This window comes from Ochotona curzoniae, unplaced genomic scaffold (genome assembly GCF_017591425.1).
Source record: "Ochotona curzoniae isolate NIBS_2020 unplaced genomic scaffold, NIBS_Ocur_1.0 contig_66, whole genome shotgun sequence".
NCBI lineage: Eukaryota > Metazoa > Chordata > Mammalia > Lagomorpha > Ochotonidae > Ochotona > Ochotona curzoniae.
The window spans coordinates 21,383,957-21,395,656 of NW_024466512.1; the positions used below are offsets into that span (position 1 = coordinate 21,383,957).

The following is an 11,700-nucleotide window of genomic DNA, read 5'->3' on the forward strand; positions in this document are numbered from 1 at the left end:
GGGGCTTTGGGACCCTGCACCTGCATGAGAGACCAGGAAGAAATCCTGGCTGCTAGCTTCAGAATGGCTCGGCTTCAGCCGTTGTGGCTACTTGGGGAGTGAACCAAGGGATGAAAGACCTTCCTCTGTCTGTCCTTCTCTCTGTATGTCTACCTTTCCAATAAAAGAAAATCAAATAAATCTTTTTTTAAAAGGACATATAAAAACTTCATTTTCATATAGATAGCAAACATTTCATATCATTTTTAAAAGCTAATTCACTCACAGCTATCTCTTCCCTATTTTTTCATTCTGATTTTTTTTAAGATTTATTTATTTTTATTACAAAGTCAGATATACAGAGAGGACGAGAAATAGAGAAGATCTTCTGTCCGATGATTCACTTCCCAAGTGAGCATAACGGCCAGTGCTGCGCCGATCCAAAGCCAGGAGCCAGGAACTTCCTTCCGGGTCTACCAAACAGGTGCAGGGTCACATAGCATTGGGTGGTCCTCGACTGCTTTCCCAGGACACAAGTAGGGAGCTGGATGGGAAGTGGAGCTGCCGAGATTAGAACCAGTGCCCATATGGGATCCTGGTGCGTTCAAGGCGAGGACTTTAGCCACTAGGCAACGCCGCCAGGCCCTCCATTCTATTCTTATGTCCAGATGCCAGACCTAACATTGATCAATGATGAAGGCTTAAACGACAGTTAAAAAATAAAGTCTTGGGGCCCGGCGCGGTGGCGCAAGTGGTTAAGTCCTCGCCTTGCACGCCCGGGATCCCATATGGGCGCCGGTTCTAATCCCGGCAGCCCCGCTTCCCTTCCAGCTCCCTGCCTGTGGCCTGGGAAAGCAGTCGAGGACAGCCCAAAGCTTTGGGAACCTGCACCCACGTGGGAGACCCGGAAGAGGCTCCTGGCTTCGGATCGGCATAGTATCGGCCCGTTGCGCTCACTTGGGGAGTGAATCATCGGACGGAAGATCTTCCTCTCTGTCTCTCTTCTCTGTATATCCGCCTTTCCAATAAAAAAATAATAAAAAAATAAATCTTTAAAAAATAAAGTCTTGGCTTTCAGATTTTTTTTGGTCCTCTTAACTGCTTGGTCACTACACTTCTTCTAGGTCATGTCACATGGACATCGATCACACTTTGTCCCACGGGAAGGGTAAGCAGATAGCATCCAAGGGAGCCGGTAGTTCCATCTGGATAGTAGTTATCCTTGGAGCTCATGAGTCTCTCTCCTCCATGTCTTCCTAGATGAGAATCTTTCGGATGCTGTATGTAAACAGGTACTAAAAATAGCTTAGCGAGATTTTGAACCTGGCTGCTGAAAGATCACTGTGTGTGTCTAACCTAGATTGTTTTAGACAGTTACCTAATGAGTATACTACATAGTTGAGCTGAATGCAGGAGGTTGAAATTTGGTGCTAAATTGAACACCTTTCTGAAAGGACATTTCAGAATGGAGCAAGCCTGATTTCTGAGAAGCAGAAGCTGTAGTTGTGGGTGTCTTAGGGGTAAAAGTGACATTCCTTCTGACTTCCACGTTTTCACATCCCTTACATAGGACTCGCTTTCTTGGTGTCAGGGCTGAGCCTGAACAGTCTGCCCTTCAGGGGACTAGCCCTGATTGGAGCCTGAGCTGTCAAGGCCTGTCCAAGCTAATGGTCCTTCTTGCAACTGCTGTCTGGGGACCCTTCTAGGCTGCTAGGGAAATTTGCACATGGAATTAACCAGCATAGTAATGTAAAAATGGAGGAAGTGAGGTGGGTTCTTCAACACAGTAGGTTAAGCTGTCTCAAGCCCTGCCAGATTCCCTGCCCCTGGGGCTCACGAACCTACGACTCACCAATAGGCGGGCCGCAGGATCTGGGCTAGGTGATCCAAGTCCTATTGGACGCCTGGATCCTGGGACTCATGAATCTAGCATCCATTGACCCCAGGCTGGCATGGCTCCCCTCACCTCCACATCCACTATTGTTTTGTGCAGCCTCAGTCTGGTCTGCTCCCAGTCCCAGCTCCTGCTGGTGAGTACTGCAGACTGCCCCAGCCCAGCATGATCCCTGTTCTGGCCCTAATGTGAACTGCCTGGTGTTTCGGCCTCGACTGGCTTCCTAGACCACAAGCAGGGAGCTGGACGAGAAGCGTAGCTGCCGGGATCAGAACCGGCGCCCACATGGGATCCCGGTGCATTCAAGGCAAGGACCTTAGCTGCTAGGCCACGCCGCCAGGCCTGATCCATCTACTTTTTTTTTTTAAGATTTATTTTATTTTTATTGGAAAGGCGGATATACAGAGAGGAGAGACAGAGAGGAAGATCTTCCGTCCGATGATTCACTCCCCAAGTGAGCGCAACGGTCGATGCTATGCCGATCCAAAGCCAGGAGCCTCTTCTGGGTCTCCCGCGCGGGTACAGGGTCCCAAAGCTTTGGGCCATCCTTGACTGCTTTCCCAGGCCACAAGCAGGGAGCTGGATGGGAAGAGGGGCCGCCAGGATTAGAACCGGCGCCCATATGGGATCCCAGGTGTGCAAGGCGAGGACCTTAACCACTTGCGCCACCGCGCCGGGCCCGCGATCCATCTACTTTTAAGAAAAGATCAAAACTTTTATTCTTATGTCATTTTAGGAAAATGAATTCCAGTTCCATTTTATAGAGAGAAGGACTGGGGCTCAAAGAGATGACAAAAAGAAGAAATGGGGCTCCTAATTCAATGATCTGTCAGGCCCTTCCCAAGACCCTTCTTCTAAGGGCCGCAGGTGAATATGAAAGCATTGTGTAGAGAGCCCGCGACTTTAGGTGCTCTTCTGGCTTTGAGGCTACATTGAGCTCAGGTAGGCATGGTCCCAAGAAATCCACAAGCTCAAAAGCCTGTGAAGGCAGTTGGCCTTGTGCTGGGGGAACAAACCTGCTGCACTGGAAAGGGGTCTCTCTGTAGTGCGGGGCAGTAGGAGTTCCAGTAAATCAAATCCTGAAGCTGCAAATGGTGGTAAAGGTTCAAATAGGCTATGTTCCTAGTGTCTGAAGCTGCAGAGATCAAAGTCAATTTCCAAACCAGGCAAGCACCTGTAGTACTCTGAAGTCCAAAATGGTCTTGAGCCCAGACCTAAGCTTAGAATGTTTGCTTCCTGTGGGAATTGGGGGGAAAAAAGCGATGAGGGAAGGAGACAGCTGAGGTTCAATAAACTGTTTAGCAACTTTACCTTGGGCACAAGAAGAAAGCAAATGAACCTGTAAAAAAAAAAAGGCAGAAATGGCAATGGGCAATTTCTGGACAAGAGAGGTGAGCTGATGCACTCTCTTCCATTTTGTTTGTTTTATTGTTTAAAGATTTATTTACTTTTATTAGAAAGGCAGACTTACAGAGAGAGGCGATACAGAGCAAAGGATCTTTCTCTGCAGGTTCACTCCCCACACAGCCACAAAGGCCAGAGCTGAGTTGATTTAAAGCCAGCAGCCAGGAGCTTCTTCTGGATCTCCCACTTAGATACAGGGTCCCAAGGCTTTGGACCATCTTTTACTGCTTTCCCAGACCACAAGCCGGGAGCTGGATGGGAAATGGAGCAGCCAGGACACGAACTAGCACATATAGGATCAGGCAGCTGCTAGGTGATGGTTTAGCCATTAAGGCTATTGCGCCAGACCCTGAGAATATCATGCATTCTCTTAAAGGACATCAGCTAGCCCAGGCCCCTGGTTTCTTTCCAAGGGGACGTCTCTGCTTTCATCACTCTTCAGCAAATGAAATTAGGCTGTTCTGGCAAAAGCAGACTTTACTGGGTAAGGAAAAAGCCCTGTTCTCAGCAAGACTTTAGACTTTCTACTCTCCTGTGAAGGACAAAAAGCCCAGGTGATTGAAGCTGACTTTCCTGAAGCCTGAGCCATTCAGGATATGGCTTAGTGGGACTGGCATTGTGGCACAGTAGGTAAAGCTGCCACCTATGATGCCAGTATTCCATGTGGGGGCCAGTTCATGTCCCTGCTACTCCACTTTCTATCCAACTCTCTGTTAATGGCTTAAGATAGCACCAGAAGATGGCCCAAATGTTGGGACCCCTGCCAGATAAAGCTCCTGGCTTTGGCCTGGCTCAGCCCTTGGGAGTGAAATAGTGGATAGAAGAACTCTCTCTGTAATTCTTTCAAGTAAATAAATTAACATTTTAAAAAGAAAAAGAGGGTATAGCAATTTTTTAGCTACCATGCCTTTTTCTTAGACATTGACTTTAGCCATAATCACAGCCCACATGCATGAGAAGACTGGATGACTTTGTGGGTGACTGCTGTTGCTGGGTACCAGTCTTCCTATCTACACTGCTAACGAATGGGACCAGAAACACAGACAACAGCTTATGTATGTCTTTGGACCACAGCTAGGATCATCTTGAGGAGCTGGGTGTCTAGAGGGAAGTCTGCTCTGTGTGAATTTGAGCTGACAAGGGGACCAGACAGGCACTTGGCCAACCTTGGGGAGTCTGTCCTCCAGCCCTCTGAGCTGCACTGATTCTGGCTTATCCCCTTCACCCCTGCCAGAGTGCAGTGTCCCCCATCACTCCATCAATGCCCCCACGCTCCCTTCTGAGCAGAGAGCTTGCCACAATGTCAGACTTTCCTACAGGTGAGATCAGCTTCACTCAGATTATTGGGTCATTATTCCCTCTCTCCTCTCTTTCCAGCTCACTTCTAACGTGGTGGAGTGCTTGTCTTCCAGCTGTCCTTGACCTTGATTCCTGGTCTTACAAGCTGAAGTCACAACTGCCTGGCTGTGATAGTCCCTTTCTTTTCTAACCACAGAGAACCAGTAGAAGTCTATCCTGCCTTCAGATCAGCTCATCTCTGGCTGTTGTGGCCACTTGGGGAGTGAATCCATGGATGGAAAACCTTTCTCTGTCTCTCCTCCTCTGTGTATATGTGACTATCCAATAAAAATACTAAATAAATTTTTTAAAATTATTTATCTATTTGAAAGTCAGAGGGGGAGAAACGGACAGATCTTCCATGTACTAGTTCACTCCCCAATGGCCACAGTGGCTAAAGCTGGGCCAGATGGAAGCCAGGAACCAGGAGCTTCTTACGGTTTTCCCACATGGGTGCAGAGGCCTAAGCACTTGGTCCATCTTCCTCTGCTTTCCTAGGTGCATTAGCAGGGAGCTGATAAGAAGTAGAGCAGCTGGGTCTCGAACAGGCATTCACATGGGATGACAGCAGCACAGGCAGCAGCTTAACTAAGCTCCTGTAGCTTAATCTTTAAAGTACTCACTACAGCTCAAGACTAGGATTCCTGAAACTTCAATCCAGACACTGACTCAGAAAACTGACTTGACAATGAGAGATGAAAACAAGTGCAGATGGTGCTGTAGAACATCCCAGAACTGAAGAAAGGGAGAAGGAAGGAGACATTAGCAAAGTCACCCTCAGCAGCTGTGACAGCCTGGCCCCTGGCCAGGGCAGAGAGCACACTGATGGCACCAGGGACACTGGAAAGCTCAGACACTCCTCCTCTGTCTCCTCTCCCATGTTAGCAGTGTCTTCAAGTGTGGTAGCCAGCAGGTGGGGCTGGGCAGGAAAAGTGAGGAATGGAATTAGATTAGGATTATAAAATGGCCCCCGAAGCCTAGGAATGGCTCCCTGTGGCAGGCCTTTTTCTGGGTGATAAGTAGTGAGTCAGGCCCCTTGAGGATGTTGCTGCAGACTGAATCCAACTTGACAGCAGAGTGGGGCCAGATGGCCTGGGATTTGCATGTCCTAATCCTCACCTGGTTCTTGACCTCTCAGGTGCTGGAGGTGGTGCGAGCCAACTATGACACACTCACGCTGAAACTGCAGGATGGCCTGGACCAGTATGAGCGCTATTCAGAGCAGCACAAAGAAGCTGCCTTCTTCAAAGAGCTGGTGAGTGTCCCTCCCGTGTGTGCCTGTGTCTCTCAGGGTCCCCTTCAGAGCCACTGTGTTCTGCCATGCAGGTGGGCAGCCCACGGAACAGCTGTGGTGTGTCAGAAGCTGATAAAACAGTTAAGGCGTCTTCTGGGCTTGCAACTTGCCTGCCAAAGCAGTCCAGAGTGAGACAGTGAGTGAGAGCCTAGGATAGTCCCGAGACAGCCTGGCCCACTGCTCTGTTGCAACCATGGAGACAGCCTCACACAGCTCCAGCTACGTCTGGGGCTCAATGTGTGTTCCCCGTGGCCACCCTGGCTCATTACTCCTTGTCGCATCCTCAGAGTCACTAATGAGAGTAATTGAGTCTTTGTTCCTTATGTAATCACTTCTTCCCCATTTCCTAACTGGTCCCTGCTCTGAATGCCCACCCATCAAATTCTCTAGTCTTCACTCCCCGCCCCCACTCCCATTCCCACTCAGACAGCTTCCTAGAATCCCCACTCTCCCACCTCCCAGTCAGCAGCTTCACAAATCTGGTCTGTCCCTGCCGGGGATCCCTTTTCTACCCTCTGCTCAGCTCCCGGGAGCCCTGCCACCCTGCCTGGTTTGCACAAATGTCCTGGTCACTGACTGAGATCAGGACACAGGCCTTGGTTTTCCCTTCCCAGATCCCCCAGCCTCTACTGGGAAAGAACTTGCATCCGCCCACTTTTTACTTCTCTATGCCAAAATGAGGGAGACGGTGTTGGATTTTAGATTATGTCTTGTGCTAACCACAGTCTACCTGGGACCTTGACATGACATTTCTCAAAGTTTCAGGGGAAAAAGACAGGCTTGGAGTGAATAAGTTTGGAGCAAGAAAAACACTACTGTGAGGAGGACATAGCATAGTGCAGCATTTTAATGGGATAATAGCTCTTTTTCTTTTTTTTTATATTTATAAAGATATTTATCTTCAAAGTTGAAGTGAAAGATAGATTTTCTATCCTCTGGTTTCACTCCTGGTCTATAAAACCCAGCACTGGGCCAGGCCAAAGCCAAGAGTGAGGAGCCTCTTCTAGATCTTTCACGTGGATGTCAGGGGCTCATCTGCTGCTGCTTTTTCCCAGGGAGCTGGAACATAAATGGAATAGCAGTAACATGAACTGGCACCTGTATGGGATGCTGGCATTGCATGCAACAGCTTTACATGCTATGCACAATGCAGGCGCCAGTTGACAAGTCTTGACAATGATGAAAGGTGGGGGGAGTGTTACAAAGGGAACAGTTAACCAAGAAAATAGGTATTGGGAGATGAGGAAGATTGTGAAGGAGGCAATCAAAGATGCTATGCCTCAACTCTGTGGCACTTAGCTTTGCCTTACCAAGTTCTACTTAACATTTGTTCCTTAGACTCAGGGAGCATAAAGATTCTGGTCCAGTTTGGAGCTAATGAACTTGACTTCCCTGCTGTTTCCCACACTGCCCTTTCTTCTGTTTCCTACCTGATGACTTCATTAAGGCTCCTGCAGCTGAGCGAAAGCCCCTAGGACTTTGGAATCCTGGCCAGACACACATGCTTGTCCTTTTCCCAGCCCTGTGTCTCTTACATTGTTCCCTTGGCTGGAGCACCTTGGAGAATCTGCTGGTTCCTCCTGGAACTCCCTTAGCGTTAGGGAGTTTAGCTCTCTGATTCCTCCTGGACAGGTCACTCTTCTTCCCCCACTGCCAACACAGGCAATACTTTTGCAAGGTTCTGGGTGTGTGAATAGGAAGAGTACAAACAGAGTGGCAAGATACAGCAAGGCTGCACATAGGACTTGCCTCTCAAGTGAGCAGGCCTACTTGGTATGGAAAGGACACTAAACCAGGAATGAAGAAATCTTGATGCTGGGCCAAGGATTTGGCACAGCAATTAAGTCCCCACTTGGGACACCCTGGTTTGAGTCCTGGCCCGCTTGGGATATGCCTGGTTCCTCTGTTTCCAATCCAGAATTCTTCTAACGTGCACCATGAGAGGCAGCTCTGATGGCTCAGGTGTGTGGGTTTCTGCCACCCATGTGGGAGACCTGGATAGAGCTTCATGCCCTATAGGTACCACTTCATGCTCCTGATGTGGGCTACACTGGTTATTGCAGGCATTTGGGAAATAAATCAGCAGATAAAAGATATCTCTCTTTCTCTCTCCACCATTCAAATACATTGAAAATAAATCCAGGCCAGCTCTGTGGCACAGTTTGTAAGGCCTCTGCCTATAGTGCCAGCATCCCATTTTTGCACCAATTAGAGTCCTGGCTGTTCCACTTCCAATCCAACTCCCTGGTAATGTGCCTGATATCATAGGAGAGGATGACCCAAGTACTTTGGCTTCCTTCACCTATGTGGGAAACCTGAAGAAGCTCCTGGTTCCTGGCTTTGGACTGACCCAGCTCTGGCTGTTGTCGCCATCTGGGAACTAAACCACTGGATGGGAGATCTCTCTTACTCACGCTCTAGAATTCTAACTTGCAAATAAATCAGTCTTTAAAAAAATGAAAAAGAAAATAGGGCTGGTGTAATGGTTCAGTTAACTAATCTTCCCCCTGCAAGCACCACCATCCCATATAGACACCAGTTCATGTCCCGGTTGCTCCCCTTCCTGATCCAGCTTCCTGCTTGTGGCTTTGGAAATCAGTGGAGGATGGCACAAGTCCTTGGGACCCTTCACCCATATGGGAGACCTGGAAGGAACTCATGGCTCGTGGCTTAGGATCAACTCGGCTCTGGTTGTTGCGGCCACTTGGGGAATGAACCAGAAGATGGAAGATCTTTCTTTTTGTATCTCCTTCTCTCTGTAAATCTGCCTTTTCAGTAAAAATAATTTTTTTTTGAAAAATTATCTTTAGAAAGAAAGAAAATTTAAAAATTAAAAAAAATAAATAAATAAAGGAGAAAACATGTATGGGAAAGAAAGTGGCTAAAGTGCTGCTGCTAAGCTAGGACTCCTCGTGCTCGAAGGTCTCCTTCGCCTTGCCCCTGCCATCTGCACCAGACGACGGCTGCACCTCTCAGTGCTCCTTCCAGGCTGGAAGAGCAGAGAAATTCAAACAAGAGTGAGAAGGTTAGCTTCTTAGCCTCTATCAGAAGAGTGAGATGGAGACAGAGTCAAGGCCAGCCCCCCACCCCAAGAGCTCAGTTGACTTTTCTCGGATCCACTGAACATCCTCTCCTGCAGCTCCTCTTTGCTGCCCACTCTCATGGAGCCATTTGCTTATCTGCAAGTATATATAGCTGGAATGCCCCAAGAGAGCATCTGTCGGCTCACCTTCTGGGCCCTGTTTTCCCATTGCTGCCTTCTACCATTTGTAACTGACTCTCTTCCTTTCCCAGGTTCGATCCATTAGCACCAACGTCCGGAGAAACCTGGCCTTCCACACACTCAGCCAGGAAGTCCTGCTCAAGGAATTCTCCACTATCTCCTGAGACCTCACCAACCTGAGCAGCCGCTGATTGCCCTTCCTCATGAGGCCCCCTCCCCTGGGGTTGAGGGGAGCAAAGGGAGAAGGGGGCTGCCTCCACGGCTGGAGAGAAACACGGGTGCCAGGTCCTCTTGGTGAAAGCCACACTACAGTGGAGCTTGGACCTCGGGGGCCAGGAGGAACAAGCCTGGGCATATCTTACTAGGGGAGGAATGGGTGGGCAAGGGAGAGGCCTCCAAGAATGCAGGGACTTCCAGGAAGAGCTTCCTGGACACCCTCTCACATCTCCAGTTGGGATTCAAGTTGTGGCTGCTTACTGATTTTCTGGAGCTGGGCAGGCCTCAGGGTGATGCCAGCACTCTAAGGGTTACTTGCTTTCCTCAACTTCTGAGAGCAGATTGACTGAGGTACAGCTGGAGCCCACAGTCTGTGATCTGGGCCCTAGGCTGAGCTGGGTTTGAAATCTGTGTCCTCCTGCCCTACTGTGTGCAGTCATTAGGATCCTTAGCTCAGGCCTAGGGTAGAGTAGGAATGGGACACCTTTTCTCTTCTGAATTCAGATTTGACTCCTGGGAAACTGGAGGTTTCAGCTATCCAGCCACCGCCTTCTGAGTTTTAGTTTTGGCACGGGCAGTTAGCTTCCCCCTGCCTTCAGTCCGTTGACTCATCAGCACAATAGGCTCACAACCTTGGCGCCTCGTTTTTAAGCTGGTTTAGACTGTCTTTAGAGTGTGTGTGAAATAAACATTGACAGGTTTTCTGGAGCCCTCAAGGTGCCTACTTGGCTAGTTCCCTTCACCACAGCCCCTCCTCCTCCCCTGCCACCCCCTCCACTGGGAGCTGCTGCCTCTGCTGCTCTCCCCTCCACCCCTCCACCCCCTCTCCCTGCTGTTGTTTACATCCAGCCTGCCTGAGAATTTCCTCTGGGGAGGAGTCTGTTCCTGCTGTGGTCTGGTGCCTGGGAGGAACAGCACCTGCTGGAGGCAGGGTGCCCTCTGAAAAAACCCCAGTGAGCATCCTACGGGGGGACCCTCATCCTGTGTACCCAGAGCTGAGAGGAGCCACGAGCAGGTCCGACCTCCCATAAGTTGGCCTGTTGTTCCTCCTCCCTTGGAAAGCATCCATGGGACCTCTGTAGGCCTTTCCTACCCTGTGTCTGCTGCTTCAGGACTCTCTCTTCCTAGAACTTTTTCTCAAGCCCTCATGGTGGCAGGCAGCAAGGACAGGCATCCAGCAGGCAGCATGTCTGGGACTTCCCAGCTGCTGCTCAGTTAAGCCTTGGATCTCTTTGGCATCCTTGCCCTCCATGGGAATTGTGGAGTTCAGTACTGAGCAGTTACATGCTGATTCCGGAGGACGCAGCCACAAGCTGTCATGTGGGAAGCAGGTTCCTGAGAGATCGTGGGTTGGCTCCCCTGTGACTGCTAGATGGATGGCTTGGTATGGGGCATGTAGTGTTTTTCCACAGTGGTAAACCCCAGAGCAGTGGCATCTGGGGCCAGTAGCAAGTCAAAGTTATTAAAAATTGATTTGTGTGGGACAGTCTTTTTTAATGTTTACCCCTACCCCCCTTAATCTCTGTTGCCCAGACTCATTTATCAAAGACAGAGTTAAGAGCATCTCTAGGTGCTAGTCCAATCTGGCTGAAGACCCTTGCCTGTCCTTACAGGTTCTCTGAGTCTCCTGGCTCTTGTAGAGGCTCTTTGGATTAAGGGAGGTGTAAGGTAGCTTCCTTTGCCCTCTAGTTGGGAGGAGGCAGGTGGCAGGTCCCTTTGTCTCCCTACTGGGTGGTGTTCTGGCCAGCCAGCCTGTCTGCTGTCTTTCCTATAAAAAGTGAGGACAGGTCAAGGGCTTAGGCATCCCCGTCCTCCACAAGTCCTCTCTTAACCTTACCTCACACACACACACCTTCTCCAGTTTCCAAACAGCAGTCTCTGTCCTGGAAACCACCCTCAGAGGGGTTCCCATGCTCTGCCAGTGCCCCCTGCCTCTATGCCAGGACTGTCTGGTGCTTGGGCAGAGCCAGTGTCTTCCTTCACTGCTGTTAGTCCCTCTCTCTTTGGCTGTAGCTCCTGCCACAGTCCCAGCTGGGTTGATTGAATCAATTGACTGGAAATGAAGTCCAGTGGAAGAGATTAAACATGCTGAGGTCACTTTAGCTGAAGCTTTTGGCTTTACAGGTCACTCCTCCACCTCCCCCCCCACACACACACATCCCTTTACTTCTGCCCAGAATGGGCTCCTCAGCCATGAGCCCATAAAGCATCCTTGGAAAAGCCATCATGAGAGCCCCAGGGAGCCCAGGCCTATGCCAGCCCTGCCTTGGGAGAGAGAGCAGAGGGCCTCAGCTGGGGCCTTTCTTTCCCACCCTGTCCTTAGCCGGGATCCCAAACCTCGGTTGCTTTTTC

The 11,700-nt window shown here is 49.7% G+C and overlaps 1 protein-coding gene across 4 annotated transcripts in view; it reads left to right on the forward strand.

Moving 5' to 3' along the window:
• Positions 1–10,830, forward strand: part of ARMH3 (armadillo like helical domain containing 3) — a 186,506-nt gene extending 175,676 nt beyond the window's left edge. For all 4 annotated transcript variants that reach the window (XM_040992253.1, XM_040992251.1, XM_040992250.1 and 1 more), the window contains 2 exons: positions 5,754–5,870; positions 9,204–10,830. In XM_040992253.1, coding sequence (XP_040848187.1) covers positions 5,754–5,870; positions 9,204–9,296 — 210 coding nt within the window. In that variant the 3' untranslated portion in view covers positions 9,297–10,830. The remainder of the gene's footprint in view (positions 1–5,753; positions 5,871–9,203) is intronic.
• The last annotated feature ends 870 nt before the right edge of the window (positions 10,831–11,700 follow it).